Source organism: Etheostoma spectabile, unplaced genomic scaffold (assembly GCF_008692095.1).
Source record: "Etheostoma spectabile isolate EspeVRDwgs_2016 unplaced genomic scaffold, UIUC_Espe_1.0 scaffold00570110, whole genome shotgun sequence".
Lineage (NCBI taxonomy): Eukaryota > Metazoa > Chordata > Actinopteri > Perciformes > Percidae > Etheostoma > Etheostoma spectabile.
The window spans coordinates 1-18,140 of record NW_022605540.1 but is presented as its reverse complement, the minus strand read 5'-3'; the positions used below and the strand labels follow the sequence as shown (position 1 = coordinate 18,140).

The following is an 18,140-nucleotide window of genomic DNA, read 5'->3' as shown; positions in this document are numbered from 1 at the left end:
TGTTTCCTCCCTGTGAGGAGGAGTCGATGCAAAACTCAGATATCTTCCACCTCTACTCATCTGACTGCAGAGAGGAGGACAGAGAACAGTGGACACACAGTTTAACATGATGGACTATAGGACAGGACTGCTGCTTTTAACTCTCTGCTGGGCAGGTGAAGACTTTTACTAATCTTAATTTGAAGTTGTCTTTAAAACATGACCAAAATTAAAGCAACTGATTAATTTCTTTCTTTGCCAGGTGTTGATGTCAGACTCTGACAGAATCTGAACCAGCAGTAAAAGACCTGGAGAATCCCACAGATTGACCTGTACAACATCTGGATTGTCATTCAGTAGCCACTGGATGGTCTGGATCAGACAGGCTCCTGGAAAGGACTGGAGTGGGTTGCTGCTGATGCTGGTGGTAGTAGCAAATATTACTCTCAGTCAGTTCAAAGTCAGTTTCTAGATTCCTCTCTTCTGTTACCAAAAGGAAAAACTCAGATCTGCTGTTCTCAGTGATCTTGAGTGACACTCATACTCTGAATTAATTCATATTGCTCTGTAATTAAATCAACATGTATATAAGAATATGTCAGTCTTTCTATCACATACTGTAATTTCATTAAATTGTTTTTAAGAGAAAACAGCTGAAGTTGGAGATGGCAGCATTTAACATTGTTGCTTAGAGTGAATTTACTTGTTGTGTATGGAGATAGATATAAACAAGATTGTTGGAAGATAGTAAAAATATATAAGGAATTATTGTGTATTAACACAAATAACTCTGGAAAATATTGACAGTTTAATGCCATAAGTTATCCATATCTAGATATGAAAATCAAAATGAAATGCATATTTTCACTCGGCGGATATAACACTGAACAAACTCTTCTATTGACTCCAGTAACACCAACATTGATGCTTTATATTTGATTTTATGCAAACTCAGTGACCTTCCTGTTTTCTCAGCTATGAAACCATCACATCAGGCTGTCAGTGGAGTTCACAGCAGGTCAGTTTCAACATAAACCATGTTCTCTGTAGCTCTGCTGCTGCTGTTGGCAGCTGGATGTAGCTACTCCACAGCTTGGATTTGACAGCCTGCAGGGAAAGGACTGGAGTGGATTGGGATGAAATATACTGGAGCTTCACACTAAAAAGATTCACTAAAGAACAAGTTCAGTATTGACTTAGAGACTTCCAGCAAGACAGTGACTCAGCCTGGAGACACAGCTGTGTATTACTGTGCCAGATACACACTGGTTAAAGTTACTAGAGAAGCTATACAAAAACCATGAAGAACATTTTTACACAGACCAACAGAAGACCTGAAATATGAGTTAAGATTAAAAAAGAGGCACATGATTTTGTGGTTTTAGACTGTTTTCATTTTTACCAACCAATGTTATGAATAAACTCACCGAGTTTATTGAGACTATTAATGTCTTTGCCTTTGTGTTATAAGGTTTGTTGAGAAGAGAGCATTTTTTTAAGATATTGTTTGAAATGATAATCACTGTAATGCAGACTGCAAAACTGGGTAGCACTTTGTCATTCAGTAATTACACATTTGAGTGATCAAAAAGACAGTTTCCCCAAGTATCCTTTGTTGGGCCTTTACATGCTCACACTAGATTCTGTAAAGCAACATGTTATCTTAACATATTCTGGCAAGTGGGACTTTTTTGGTGTGTAGCGCCTGTGTTGGCCCACTCAACGACCAGACCCGAGGAAGTCACCGGCAACGCCACCTGGGGAATTTCACCCCGAGAATAGGATTGACTAGCTCCGCCAAAATAGCACACAGGTTTGACTTATGCATGAAGCCAGAGACATGGTTCCATTAAAAACAATTTTTTATAACTACAATTATTAAAATCCTCAAGTATAAAATACTATTAAAATATCAAGTTCTGGGAGATGAGTGCTGAGGCCTTACCAGTGGAGGGACTGGGACAAGGGGTGTGGGAGCTCAGGGAAGGATTACCCCAATCACACGTGAAAACACACGCGCACACACACAGTGGTGAAAACACAACACAAACCAAAAGGGGGAAACAGCACACAGGAAGGCGACACCACCACCAGGGACATCAACACCACCATCGTCAGCACTCAACTGTGGGAAACAAAGCACTTGATTATTGGTGGGGGGGGGGGAATTAATCAAAACAGCAAAAAAAAATGAAAAACTTAAATTTAAGGCAAATTTTAGGCAGCAAAAGATAGCTGCCTAGAACCAAAGAAAAGACCTAACAATTAACCATAAATGTTCAACGGAAATGAAAGTCGTCAAAACTTAAACAAATAGAAATAGAAATTAACACAAAAAAAAAAAATCTGTCGAAGGACGCGAGGGGACACAGAGCGGAACTCTGGCTCTGACCAAAGAGTAAAGAGGGTCAAGAGGGCAAACCACCGTTCTATATATCATGCAGTTACTTCATGATTGGTCCAGAGAATGAGTGCAATTGAAGACACAGCAACCAATCAACCTGCTACAATATCATATGTCGACACATATTTTCACATAACCATTACTTACTGCACTGAACAAATCAATTATTTGATAAGCATAATTTATGTGGAAGGAAGGGAAAAACTCTAGACACTTGGGTGGACATTATTGAGGCTGTGAAGTCCGGACTGTAGCCGTGTTTGGTTCCTTGTCTTGTATCTGTCTGTGTATATGTCTGTTTGTGTGTGTGTTAGTGTGTGTCTGTTTCTGCGTGTGTTGTTTTTGTCTGCCTCCCTCCCGTCTTTCCTCTATATGTTCTATTTTATTTTTAATTTCTTTCTATCCGGCCCTGGGACGCGTTTTTGTGTCAGTGTATTGTTTGTAACTGTATGTTGCTGTTTAAATTTTCAAAATGAATAAAAAAAATTGATCACAAAAAATGTATTTCTAATATGTGTCTGTATTATATTTCCTTTCCTGTAATAAATGATATGGTTACAATAGTATTAACTACATATAACAGTCCATCCTTCTTTTATAGCCTTTCAGTGTCCTTCTCTATGCAAAGTGAACTTCCTCACAGTGTACTATAAAGACTTGATATCAGGCTGTCAGTTGCAGCAGAAGAAGAGAAGCTCCCATCAGATCACCTTCAACATCAACATGTTCTCTGCAGCATCTGATACTGCTGCTGGCTGCTGGATCCTGTGAGGAGCTTTCAGTGGATTCACACTCATACACACATAGAAACACTGAATAGTCAGATGGATGATGGAGATAATGTTGATTTGTGTTTCCACAGGTGTGACAGTATTGATCTCATCCAGACAGACTCAATGGTTGTGCAGCCTGGACAGTCTCTGATCATCAGCTGTCAGGTCTCTGGTTATTCTCTGACTGATAACAGCTATGCAACAGGTTGGATCAGACAGAGTGAAGGAAAACCAATGGACTGGATTTGCCATCGGTGGGGTGGAGGAAACTTTTACCAAAATAATGATCTGAAGAACAAGTTCCTTTACCACACACACACATCTACTAGCTCGGTGACATTAACAGACAGAATCTACAGCCTGAGGACACAGCTGTGTATTACTGTGTGCGTGTGCACAGTGATGCAAACCACCAAGAGACCTGCACAAATACCCAGCAACCAGCAAGACTCAAACATGAATTTACATGAGATTTCTATGATGAGTGTCAAATGTAATGTAGTCATTAATTCTTCAGTTCAACTTAACATTTACCATACAAACAGTCTTTATTATGGTTAAATGATGGTAACACTTTATAATAATGGGACTGGAATCTTGTGACTCATCAAATAAAAAACATCGTCAAGTAATGAGTTAGTTAAAAGTAAAATTCAGAAATATCCTACTTGAAGAGCATTGTTCTCAGGCATTACTTTTTAAGTGCCTTATGTTGTGAATCCAGCAACCATAACAATGCATCTGCTGTAATTTGTGTAAATGTAGTGACCTCATTATTTTTTGCCAACCCACTCTTTAAATTCTTAATACATTAAATTTCATGCCACCATTAATCATATCTTATTTGTCAATGTTAAAGATGGACCATGTCAGCATTTTATTTGAAGGGCTACAAACATGATGAAGTAATGGATGATGCATTTTTATTTAACCATGATTACAACACTACAGGTTTTCTGAATATATGTACACTGCTGTGACTGGTCACTTCTTTAAAGAAGACATGAACAACATTAATAAATCAGAAATCTTGATGATGCAAATTAATGCATTAAATAATGTATTGTTTCTGCATTAAGTCATGCATAATATACTATTAATCCTTGTACATTACTGAAGAACTACATTAATTAATTCATGCTTTTTATGCAGTGAAGTCATGCATGTATCAGGACAATTCATGTCCCATATTTATAAGTGTAACTGATCAATACAAAACAAAAAGTGCACTTGTCTCTGAGTGTGATATTGGATCTAACAAAGAATACAAGCAACCATAATAAAAACAAATAATAAGTTATACAACCATTACAGAGTGGCTGTTTAGGAGCCCCTCCCTCCCCATGGTATCCTGATGCAAATCTTCAGTCTGTGCAGTGTACTTCTGTCCTGCTGACTGCTTGTACTTTGTGTGGAGCATCAGATGTCACATCTCCAGCCTCAGGATGATGAACACACTCACTCTTCTGCTGGTTGCTCTCTCTCTGCCCTGTGAGTTCTCCTGCTTGTTGCTGTTTTATCTTTTCTCAGACAACATGGACTGATGGTCAGTCAGTAACACCAGAAAACTTCTCAGATGATTGTCTCACTTTTGTCTGTGGTTCCTCTCTCTCTTTTATTTCTTCAGGTTGTACAGGTCAGAGTATGGAGTCCATTTCTTCCAGTTCAATTGTGAAAAAGCCCGGGGAGACTCTGAGTCTCTCCTGCAGGGGATCTGGCTTCACATTTAGCTGCTGCACCATGCACTGGATCAGACAACCTGCAGGAGAAGCACTGGAATGGATAGGGAGAGGCTTCTCTGATTCAAGTATTAACACTTATGCCAGCAGTGTGCAGGGCCGTGTAGAAATCAGTAGAGATGACAGCAAAAGCATGGTGTATCTGAGACTGTCCAACTTAAAGACAGAGGACTCTGCTGTGTATTACTGTGCAAAACACACAGTGGTTAAAGGAAGCAGAGAGGCTCGACAAAAACCTCATGCAATTTATTTTCAAGAATAACTACAGGGGGCAGTAGAATATAAGATGTCAGATGACACTAAGGAGAATGTCACAGTGTCTCTAGACCAAACACACACACAAATACAGTACATGTACATTATAAAAAGCAACAGCTGCTGTTGTGGTTTGTGACTTCCTGTTTACATTACAGTAAATTAAACATGCTTTTACAATAATGGTAATATTGTTTCTATTTTTGCTATTAAGCTGCATGTGTTGCATTAAATATATAAGTGAATGGATGGCCCATCAAATACTAACGGACAAAATATACAAATACATTAATTTGGTATGAGCAAAATGCGACAGTTGAAAAACTTAAATCATCATTATCATTTGAAACAAAAATCATAATCATAATGTAAAATTATGATTTCTTTACCCCCAGATATGTTTTTTTTTCTGACTGAGGAGAGTCAATGCAAATCTCTGACCTCTTTCATCTCTACATATGTGTTGCAGAGTGAAAGACGAGAACAGTGGACCACACAGTTCTACATGATGGACCATAGGACAGGCTGCTGCTTTTAATTTTCTGCTGGGCAGGTGAAGATTTCCTGATCTTAATTTGAATTCAGCTTTTATTTCTATAACTGACATATTTCACATTTTCTTTTGGTCTTGACAGGTGTTGATGGTCAGACTCTGACAGAATCTGAACCAGCGGTTAAAAGACCTGGAGAATCCCACAGATTGACCTGTACAGCCTCTGGGGGGACTTTGATAGCTCTTGGATGGCCTGGATCAGACAGGCTCCTGGAAAGGACTGGAATGGGTAGCAACTATCGAATATGATAGTGACAGAATATTCTACTCTCAGTCAGTTCAAGGCCGGTTTACCATCTCCAGAGACAACAGCGAGAGCAGCTGTATCTGCAGATGAACAGTCTGAAGACTGAAGATTCTGCTGTTTTATTATTGTGCTCGACACCCACAGTGACTGAGGTTGGTTGAGCAGCTGTACAAATCCTGCAGGTCCGGTTCTTAGAAATAAATAAATTATTTAGCTCTTTTCTTTTATTAAAATCATTAAATGTGCCATGAAAAAATGAAAAATACTAACCATCAACAAAAATATCTTACTTAATTTAATGTATTGAATTTGTTTGAAGGATAGCCCCTTGAGATGGGAGCATATTGTTTTAAGGGGGTCCTATCAATTATCAATTCCTTACAAAACAGTCATGTCCAAGTATGAAAAAATAAATACTACATACACATTTCAGCCATGTGGTATCTAAAGTGGGAGTGACAAATCATTTACAATTTCTTTCAGAAAAACCCAGAAGGCATAAGTCAAGTTTCTCTGTCCTCTATATGGAAAAACTTAGTTCTGCTTATCTCATTGATTTTGACTGAAACTACAATTTTGTACTCAGACCCTTTGAGAGGTTGCTTCCCCCAACTAAAATAAAACATTTAGGTGCTGAATCAGCAGGACTGATTCTTCATGTATTAATTTTGTTGTATAGTCCTCCATTTCATCATATCAACTGAATTTCAATATACAGCTGGAGAAGGAGTTGCTTTTTATAATTTGTCTGTAAGCCGTTGGTGATAGATGAATGGACACTGCAGTAATACTGAAATAAGGCAAACCTTTAATTCTTTGACTCTTGGAGGAAAAATATGTATTCCTTTGTCACATTGTTTTCTCTATTAGCGTAATCCACATCATACTTAGCTGAACAATAACCTCTTAATTAACATCTTACTGACGTTACAGCTTGAACTGCATAATTGAACTACATGCTACACAATCTTAACCTCTTAAAAAAGCACAAACACACTGAAAATAGAGAAACAATGAAAAACCCTTTAATGTATCTCAGTCTGTTTCAAAGAAACTCTCTCCTCTCTCTTCCTTCTCTCTCTCATTCTCTCTCAGAGTCCAGGACTCCTCCTTCCCTCTTTTCCTGTATCTCCCACTGCTACAAGGTTAATTCTGTCAACACAATATATAACAACTGATTTCATGTTTAGTTTTTATGCATGATTATCCAGAATATGGATGGCCATCCACATTCTGGATATATCATGCAATCAATGCAAATGATGTAAATCATATTTTCCAGAGATGTGTTGCAATTCTCTAATAGAAGGAGGAGTCAATGCAAATCTCTGACCTCTTCCATCTCTACATATGTGTTGCAGTGTGAAGGACAGACACTAAATCACTGACAATACACACAGTAGACTGGACAGAGACAACTGGTTTTAATAATGATCAGACCTGATTATTTGGTTGTTTTTCTCATCCTGTCATTTAACTGGGCAGGTAAGAACAATAGATGTTTTTTTCTGACAAACGTCCTGGTACAAAGACAACATGGCTGCATTACAGTAACTAATGAGCTGTTTAAATGTCTGTAGGTACTGAGGGTCAAACACTGACTGAGTCTGAATCAGTGGTTAAAAGACCTGAAGAATCCCACAGACTGACCTGCACATATTCTGGGTTTGGTGGGGATTATGCTACTGCTTGGATCAGACAGGCTGCTGGAAAAGGACTGGAATGGATTGCTTACATCAGCAGTGGCAGTGGCAGCATCTACTACTCTCAGTCAGTCAAAGGCCGGTTTACCATCTCCAGAGAAAACAGCAGACAGCAGGTGTATCTGCAGATGGACAGTCTGAAGACTGAAGATTCTGCTGTTTATTATTGTGCTCGAGAGCCACAGTGACACAGGAAGGAGCAATGCTGTACAAAAACTAAACATGTCAAAACAAGTCAAACCTTTGCTTTCTTCTTTTCTCATTCACATAATAAGCTTTAGATCAACATCATCAACACATTTAGAGAAAGAGTTTCAATAAAACTGCTCCATTCAGACAGGTTTTATTGCAGCTCCCCCATATGTAGTTGAAGACTAACTATTCTGTTAATCTGTTTATCCTGTGTAAATATGAATCTATTTGTTTGACATACATTTTCTTATATGTGTCAAAAACAAATTTCATAAGACAATTCCAAGCTATTACTTGTGAAAGGATTGTCCATCCTTCTTATATACCCTGTCAGTGTCCTACTCTATGCAAAGTGAACGTCTCATGGTCTGCTATAAAGACTTGATATCATGCTGTCAGTTGCAGCAGAAGAAGAGAAGCTCCCATCAGATCACCTTCAACCAGCACTATGTTCTCTGTAGCTCTGATACTGCTGCTGGCTGCTGGATCCTGTGAGTCTCACTGAGGCAGAGACACTGACAGTATGATCACAGCACACTGACTGTTATTACACTGGTTCAATACCTAACATGTTTTCCTCCACAGGTGTGAAGTGTGAACAGTTGACACAGCCAGCCTCTGTGACTGTGCAGCCAAGTCAGCGTCTGACAATCACCTGTCAGGTCTCTTATTCTGTTGGCAGCTATCGCACAGCTTGGATCAGACAGCCTGCTGGGAAAGGACTGGAGTGGATTGGAAGTGGACTTGTTGGATACACCACATACTACAAGATTCACTGAAGAACAAGTTCAGTATCAGCTTAGAGACGTCCAGCAACACAGTGACTCTAAATGGACAGAATGTGCAGCCTGAAGACACTGCTGTGTATTACTGCGCCAGAGAGCCACAGTTACACAAACCATCAGTAGACCTGAACAAAAACCCCTCAGAGCCTGAACACTTGTAACATGAAGCCACCAGAGGAGGAGCCCTCAGACCACTGATGGTTTCAACACCAGCTCACTGTTACAGCAAGGAGAGATATAGACAACACAAATGGTTCTTACAAAAATTAAAGTTAACAGTACAATTAATCAATTTAACCACTCTGATGTTGCAATCGGCAATACATCATTGAATGTATACATAACCTTTCAAGTGAAGGAATAAATTCAGTAATTTAACTACCGTATAAATGAATCCTAAAAAAGTCAGTTTCTCTTCCAAGATATCATGATTTACTTGTATGAACAATCAAACGTGTTCCAACTGCTCTTTGTGTGAGATGAAAAACAACACCTGAACATTTCACCTTCCTTTTAATTAATTTAAATATACTTAGTCAGCTGATTTACTGTCATCAGAATGTAAATCAGCCTCCTTGTTTGTTGCCCTATAAAAAGTGAAGTGTGTGTGTGTCAGTGAGAGACAGAAGAGCTCACATCAGTTCAGCTTCAACATCAACATGTTCTCTGTAGCTCTGATACTGCTGCTGGCTGCTGGATCCTGTGAGGAGCTTTCAGTGGATTCACACTCATACACACATTAGAAACACTGAATAGTCAGATGAGTGATGGAGATAATGTTGATTTGTGTTTCCACAGGTGTGAACAGTATTGATCTCATCCAGACAGACTCAATGGTTGTGCAGCCTGGACAGTCTCTGACCATCAGCTGTCAGGTCTCTGGTTATTCTCTGACTGATAACAGCTATGCAACAGGTTGGATCAGACAGAGTGAAGGAAAACCAATCGACTGGATTTCCCATCAGTGGGGAACAAGTGGGCTTAGTCAAAATAATGCTCTGAAGAACAAGTTCAGCTACAGCAGAGACACTTCTGCTCTAACAGTGACTCTAAAAGGACAGAATGTGCAGCCTGAGGACACAGCTGTGTATTACTGTGTACGTCTAAGCGACACAGTGATAGAAACCACCAACAGACCTGCACAAATACCCAGCAACCAGCAAGACTCAACCACACACACATGTTCTAAGTGTGAACATTAATAAAGACAGCATTTTTTGCAGCGTTAATAAACATTAATGGTTGTGGAGTTATTTTTTCCTGTCCAATACAATGGGATAGAAAATAAATCTAATAAATATTTTTTTTTAACAGCAGGTATATAGCTTCACAAATAGGATGTAAATTTCCTTTTGGTATTGGTCTTGATGAAAAAGCTCTAAACGGCTTCATCGTGAGCATGTGAGCATCCCTGCCTGTCTTCCCCCTCTCACTCCCCTTTCTCACTTACTGTTAGTAGGTTCTCCATTAAGGCAGAAAAACCAATCAAAAAATAATCTCAACTGCAGCTTTACAAATAGGATGTAAATGTCTCTTCTGGTATTTGGTCTAGTTGAAAAAAAACATTGTAGTTCATTTCTGATTATTTTCCAGAAATCAGTTTCATATTTCACAGTTTCCTCTGCTGTTGTAGAGATACTCTACTTATGGAAATGTATCTGAGTGACATGTTCCCATTTTAAACCTGCAGAGGGAGGTCTATGCAAATACTTCCTCTCTTATAAAAACACATCTTGTGCCAGAAAACTGGGACGTTTAATATATTTCTGAAACAGTCAGATCAGAGCTCTGAACGACTTCTTCCAGAATGGAACATACCATTATCTGGAGTTTATTAATTGTAGTTACCATTCATGGTATACAGAATATCATAATTCTGATTTACTTCTTTAGTATATGTCCAACCTGTGATTTAGAAGTTTGTTGGATGATTATCACAATTTCTTTCCTTACAGGAGTTTGGAGTGAGATCAAACTGGACCAGTCTCCCTCTGAGGTGAAAAGACCTGGAGAGACAGTGAAGATGTCATGTATCATAGCTGGATTTGACATGACAGACTACGACATTGACTGGATACGACAGAGACCAGGGGAAGCTCTGGAGTGGATTGGGTGGATGGATACAGGTTCAAACTCTGCTAGCTATGGCAGCTCCTTTCAAAGCCGTTTCATCATGACTGAAGATGTTCCCAGCAGCACTCAGTACCTGGAGGTCCAGAGCCTGACAGCAGCAGATTCTGCCGTTTACTTCTGTGCGCGAGAGACACAGTGACAGAAGACAGTGGAGCAGCTGCACAAAAACCTCTACAGACAAACAGCAATGTGATCTCACTGTAATAACAGCTGAGTTTTCCCACCGCATGAAAAGCACTTTGATGTATCCATATACAATTTCTATATAATTTAAACTCACGTTAACATATTTATTTTTATAATGATGTTACATCCTTTACAGTGATATACATAGTTGTTACAATTGTCAAACTTGTATCAAATTTGCCAAAGTTTTAATCATAAATACCAAACCATGAATGGTAAAACAGTATGGTGTCTTAAATTATACTAGATGTTGGTGATCAGTGTGAAACCGAATATTTATATTATTGTAAATTTTCTCATGTGCTTCCCATTCTGCTCACAGAAAACCAATGAGAAACAGAACCTTGACACCAAGATTAACATAATTCAACAAATCTGAATAAACCTGGTCAAAAAAATGTTTGTGTATTATAAGAAGACGTGTGACTCTTGCACATTAACCTCCCAGTTTCATTAAATATTTCCAGTCCAGATTTTTCCTCCTTGTGAGGAGGAGTTGATGCAAAGCTCAGATATCTTCCCCCTCTACTTATCTGACAGCAGAGAGGAGGACAGAGAACAGTGGACACACAGTTTAACATGATGGACTATAGGACAGGACTGCTGCTTTTAACTCTCTGCTGGTGAAGATTTTCACTGACATTTATTTGACACAGTTTTAATTTCTGTAACTGACGTATTTCACATTTTCTGTTGTTGATGGTCAGACTCTAATAAAATCTGAACAAGTGGTTAAAAGACCTGGAGAATCCCACAGATTGACTTGTATAGCCTCTGGCTTTAACTTTGGTAGCTCTTGGATGGCCTGGATCAGACAGGCTCCTGGAAAAGGACTGGAATGCGTAGCAACTATCGACTATGATAGTGACAGCATCAGAGTAGAACAGAGAGGACCTGTATCTGCAGGTGAACAGTCTGAAGATTAAAGATTCTGATGTTTTGTTATTGTGTTCGAGAGCCACAGTGACTGAATTTGGTTGAGCAGGTGAAAAAAATCCTGCAGATCCGGTTCTTATAGATGAAAAATTGCATTTTTTTGGCTTTTTTTGTTTTTAAAGAAATCATGAAAACGTGCCCTGAAAAAGATAGACATTATTAACTAACCAGAAACCAAAATATTGTTTAAATTTATTTAATTTATTTAAAAGATAGCCCTTTGAGATGTAGCATATCATTTTAGTGGGGGTTCTATCAATTATCACTTCTTTACAAAAAGACAGCAAAACAATCCTTGTAAAGCTATTAGTAAAATAAATACTACAAACACATTTCAACCATGTGGTATCTAAAGTTGGAGTGACATTTAATGTTACATTTTATTTCAGAAAAACTCTAAACGGCGTCAGTCTCAAGTTGCTATGGATTTAATTGACCTCCATTCAAAACTACAATGTTATACTCAGACCCTTTGAGAGCTTGCTTCACCCCAAAAAAAATAAAATGTTTAGGTGCTGAATCAGCTGTTACTGCTTCTTCATGTATTTACATTACGTTTTGTTGTATAGTCCTCCATTTCATCATTTCAAATCAAGTTCAATATAAACAGATAGAAGACTGAAGGAGCTGCTGTTTATTCTTGTTTTTGTAAGCTTTTGGGTTGAAAGATGAATGGAGACTGTAGTAATACTGAAATAAGGCAGACTTTGACTTCTTTGACTCTTGGAGGAAAAACTATGTATTCCTTTCAGCAGTAATCCACCTCACTTAGGTAAACAATAACCTTTTAAATTTGTCTTAGACATCTAAGACTGACATTACAGCTTGTACTGTATACATTGAACTACACACCACGAAATCTTAGAAATGCACACAATTGAAAAATTGTCCGAACACTATGAAAATAAGAGAAACAAATGAACATCTTCAACGTTATATCTCAGTCTGTTTTGAAAACCTCTCTCTCTCTCTCTCTCTCTCTCTCTCTCTCTCTCTCTCTCTCTCTCTCTCTCTCAGAGTCCAGAGCTCCTCCTTTTCTGACAGAAAACAGTATCTCCCACTGCTACAATATAAATTCACATGCTGATGCATAATCCCCGCCCATTCTGTCAACACAATATATAATCCCCATCACAGCCTCTGCAGTTGCAGACTGAGTCAAGATGACAGCTCGAGAGCCCACCATGACAGTTGTACAAAGTGTCCTCCTCTTGGCTCTCATTTCAGGTGAGTGAAGTCGGTTTTGAGCGAAGAAGGAGAACAGGAGCTTTCGATGTCTCTTGGGTCCATGTGATCTAAACTCTGTCTTTTTCAGCTGCTCAGAGCCAGTCCCTCACCTCCTCAGAGCCAGTGGTGAGCAGAGCTGGACAACCTGTCACTCTGTCCTGTAAGGTGGACGGACTGTCTCTAGCTTGGCTGCACTGGATTCGTCAGAAACCAGGGAAAGGACTGCAATGGATCGGACGCATTGATAGAGGGACTGGCACAATATTTGCCCAAAATGTCCAAGGCCAGTTTTCTATCACCAAAGACACTTCCCAAAATCTTGTGCACTTAGAGGTTAAGAGTCTGAAACAAGAAGATTCTGCAGTTTATTATTGTGCACGAGAGCCACAGTGACACACAACACTACTAAGCTGTACAAAAACTGAACAACACAGATCTCTGTGTGAGAAGCACTGAAGCATGTCAGGGCTGTGAAAACACATGTTCCACTGAATGATTGACAATTTATAATGAAAGATATTTAATCAATAAAAACTGTATATGCCAGTCTGTTGGGAAGTTTATCAAGACTCAGAGACTACACTTGTAAAAAGATAACCTTATTGAAATTAGAACATTACTACAATATGTTATATAATAATAATATATACAAATGTAATTACTATATCATAATTATGTATACGGTATATATGCTATATACATATACAAGCTCTTTCCTAAAAAAATTAGCTCTACAGTGATGCAAACCACCAACAGACTTGCAAAAATACCCAGCAACCATGTGACTCACACATTCAATGACATCATTAATTTGTGAGATCATTTAACATAAACCTTACAGATAAGCCTTTATTTTTTGGTCGTATTGTATGATAAAACATTACAAAGAAGTGCTCATGTCTTTGGATTTGATATTGTATTTAACATAGAAGGACAAGCAATTGTAATTTAAAAAATGGAAGAATAATACATTCTACAAATATGTTCATTATTGTACAAACCACAACGGAGTGCTGGTTTAGGAGCCCCTCCCTCTCCATGGTATCCTGATGCAAATCTTCAGTCTGTGCAGTGTACTTCTGTCCTGCTGACTGCTTGTACTTTGTGTGGAGCATCAGATGTCACATCTCCAGCCTCAGGATGATGAACACACTCACTCTTCTGCTGGTTGCTCTCTCTCTGCCCTGTGAGTTCTCCTGCTTCTTGCTGTTTTATCTTTTCTCAGACAACATGGACTGATGGTCAGTCAGTGACACCAGAAAACTCCCCGGATTTATAATATCTTCTGTGTTTCCTCTCTCCCTTTTTTCTTTCTTCAGGTTGTACAGGTCAGAGTATGGAGTCCATTCCTTCCAGTTCAGTAGTGAAAAAGCCCGGGGAGACTCTGAGTCTCTCCTGCAGGGGATCTGGCTTCACATTTAGCTGCTGTGTTATGAGCTGGATCAGACAACCTGCAGGAGAAGCATTGGAATGGATAGGGGACGGTTACTCTGCTTCAAGTAAAAACACTTATGCCAGCAGTGTGCAGGGCCGTGCAGAAATCAGTAGAGATGACAGCAACAGCATGGTGTATCTGAGACTGTCCAACTTAAAGCCAGAGGACTCTGCTGTGTATTACTGTGCCAGAGACTCACAGTGGTTAAAGGAAGCAGAGAGGCTTGACAAAAACCTCATTCTAATTTTTTCCTGAGAACCTACAGGTGGCAGTAGAAGATAAAATGTCAGATGAAACTAATGACAAAATGACCGTGTCGCTAAAAAAACACATGAAAATCTATGACTGTACTGAAAGCAGCTGATGTCATGGTTTGTGACTTCCAGTTGTATATGTGACATTTGCTTTCCCACAAAAAATAGTAACAATGTTCCTTTTTGATTTTTGAACAGTGTTTTTAGTATACAGTATATATATCAGAAAGATTGTCTCAATAAAACGGATCCATTTTAACGAGAACAAAGAAATACGACCACATTACTCCTATTTCAGCTTCATTACACTGGCTCCCAGTATGTTTTAGAATTGACTTTAAAATTCTATTGATCACTTTTAAAACTCTTCATGGCCTCCCGCCTTGTTATGTGTCTGACCTTTTAGTCCCATATACACCAGCACGCACCTTGAGATCCTCTGGCAGAGGTCTGCTATCTGTTCCAGAGTCCCGACTGAAAACTAAAGGGGACAGAGCGTTTGCTGTCAGGCCCCGAGGCTCTGGAACAGCCTGCCCGAGGAAATCAGGTCAGCTGAGTCAGTGAACTCTTTAAGTCGCTTCTTAAACCTACTTTTATAGAGAGGCTTTACCGATCTATTTTGACTTTACTTTATCCCTTTTATTTTATTGTATTTTACAAATTTTATGTTTAGCTGTATTTAGTCTTTCAATGTTATCATGCTTTTGTCTTTTTGTATTATTGTCTCTTATTGTTTTTTACACTTGTTTATTGTTTTTTACACTTGTTAAAGCACTTTGTAACTTGTTTTTGAAAAGTGCTCCACAAATAAAGATTATTATTATTATTATTATTCAGACAGGTTTTATCGCAGCTCCCCGATATGTAGGTGAAGACAACTATTCTGTTACTCTGTTGATTCTTTTGTAAATCTAAATCTATTTGTCTGACATGTTTGACCAGTGTTGGACATTTTAAATGATAAATAAACGTAAATTATATCTCTGGATCACACATTTATTTTTAGGGGCAAATGTGAGCGAAATACTCTCACAGTAAAGTTCTCCCTTTATGTCTAATTTATATATTTTTTATGCATTGTATGCAAAACGTTTTACAATAAAATACCTTGTTTCCAGGCAGTCAATGTTTATTTTCGTAATTTTGCTGTTAGGATAATTATATTATCAAGAATTGGACAGAGACTACTGGTTGCATTCTCAATTTGTTAATTTGCAAGAAGAGTCAAATTCTGTCACTTACTGTGAAGCACAAAATATGACTGACGTACAAGCTTTCTACAACATCTTATTTAATAGACAAGTGGAATGTATTACAACGTGTATGTAATACAAAGTGGGAGTTAGTCTAATAAAAAGTACATTTCGTCTTCCTCATCTTCAGTCAGGGTGGCATGTTCTTTTCTCAGTATCACTCCGTGCTTTTACATGAGACACAGTGGCTTCATGTTATCTTATTTAGAGTTTCTCAGTATAATATTACTCTCATGCAAACAGTTTTAATAATTAGCAAGACATTAAAATGATGACTCTTACTTCTCTAACATGTTAAAATAATCAAAAAATTCTTAAAATAATCACAAATCACAGGTAACAGGTAATGAACATCTATGATGCTCAATTTTAAACCTGTAGAGGGAGGTCTATGCAAACTCCTCCTTCTTTATAACACACCAACAGCAACCGTAGACTCACTTGAGGCAGAACAACTGACAGTTTCATACATATCGGAGAGACTTTGATCAGACATTAGTTCATTGAGAGAGTTTGATGGGAAATATGATTTGTCTGGGGTTTATTTTTTTGTAGTGCTATTAATGGTGAGAAACTCATTTTTGCAGTTACAAAGTGAAGCAATTTGCTTTTTAAGTGAGATGGATGATACTCATTTCTTTCCTTACAGGAGTTTGAGTGAGATCAAACTGGACCAGTCTCCCTCTGAGGTAAAAGACCTGGAGAGACGTGAAGATGTCATGTATCATATCTGGTTATAGCATGACAAGCTACTATATTACTGGATACGACAGAGACCGGGGGAAGCTCTGGAGTGGATGGGAGAATAAACCCACATAGTAACATTGCCAGCTATGCCAGCTCCTTTCAGAGCCGCTTCACTTTTACTCAAGATGTTCCCAGCAGCACTCAGTACCTGGAGGTCCAGAGCCTGACAGCAGCAGATTCTGCCGTTTACTTCTGTGCTCGAGAGACACAGTGACTGAAGACAGTGGAGCAGCTGCACAAAAACCTCCACGTATGCAGTACTGTAAATGTTGTGGTCATAATAACATCTGGGTTTTTTAATCACCAGCACATGTGGGTATATTTTAGACACATTAATAAATTACATACACATTGTCTGCAATATTTACATAGTAAACACAACTTTAGATTTTGTTTTATTTGTTAAAGTGAAACAAGCTGCAGAAGCTTTGGGTGTATTCAGCACACTTTATGAGCATACTATTAAATAGATTATTAAGAATCAAAGACAATTTACTCATTGATGTAATCATTCATTATCCAATTATTTCAATGCTGTTGCTACTTTAAATCAATGCTACCACTTCTCATGTTTTTGAAGGAAAAGCAAAGTCTTCATATTAGTGGAAAATACTAACAATGTAAAACTGCTACAAATAGTTACCAGTTTATTGGGCTCATCTCTTTAACATAATCAATCCAATCTGACCCAATAGAGAAGATCCCAATATTTTGTATAATGACTGTTTATAATGAAGTTTAAATAATCCAGTGTGCACATATTGACTTGAATAATGTTTACCTGTATTGTGCCTGTACAACAAAAAGTACAATTCTGCTCTACCTCGTCAACATTACCCAATAAAAAACAAAGATTAGCTCTTTAGAGCATTCAATCCCGCTCTGTCAGTTGCTGATATATACTGACATGATTTCTGTTTTCTGGTATCTTAATAAAGACATATTCAGCTTAATTGAAACATGTCAGACAAACATTTATTGTTTTGACTTGAAAACCATTCACTTTTCATTCATCCATGAACTATACCCTCTTATACTTAGAGGTCATAGGCGGCTGGAACCATCCCAGTTTGTTGTTGGGGCGAGAGGCGGCGTACATCGTGGACATGTTGCCAATCAATCACTGGGATCGTTTACATTATATTTTAACCAAGCAAAAACTGAATGCCAAGCCTAATCTCGTGGTATACTCCCTGAGGGAGGAGCCAAAGCAAAACTCAGATATCTTCCACCTCTACTTATCTGACAGCAGAGAGGGACAGAGAACAGTGGACACACAGTTTACATGATGGACTATAGGACAGGACTGCTGCTTTTAACTCTCTGCTGGGCAGGTGAA

General features: G+C 38.4%; 1 pseudogene and 3 gene segments (V, D, J or C); all 4 read left to right on the top strand.

Annotated features, from left to right (window-relative positions):
* Nucleotides 1–971: 971 nt before the first annotated feature.
* On the top strand, nt 972–13,145 carry LOC116685648 (immunoglobulin heavy variable 4-61-like; annotated as a pseudogene).
* Nucleotides 9,237–9,836, top strand: LOC116685646 (Ig heavy chain V region PJ14-like). The segment is given in 2 exon segments: nt 9,237–9,332; nt 9,429–9,836. Coding segments are annotated over 2 exon segments (447 nt in total).
* On the top strand, nt 13,014–13,535 carry LOC116685647 (immunoglobulin heavy variable 3-74-like). The segment is given in 2 exon segments: nt 13,014–13,112; nt 13,201–13,535. Coding segments are annotated over 2 exon segments (369 nt in total).
* A 659-nt stretch (nt 13,536–14,194) lies between these two features.
* Nucleotides 14,195–14,802, top strand: LOC116685644 (Ig heavy chain V region 3-like). The segment is given in 2 exon segments: nt 14,195–14,298; nt 14,432–14,802. Coding segments are annotated over 2 exon segments (417 nt in total).
* The last annotated feature ends 3,338 nt before the right edge of the window (nt 14,803–18,140 follow it).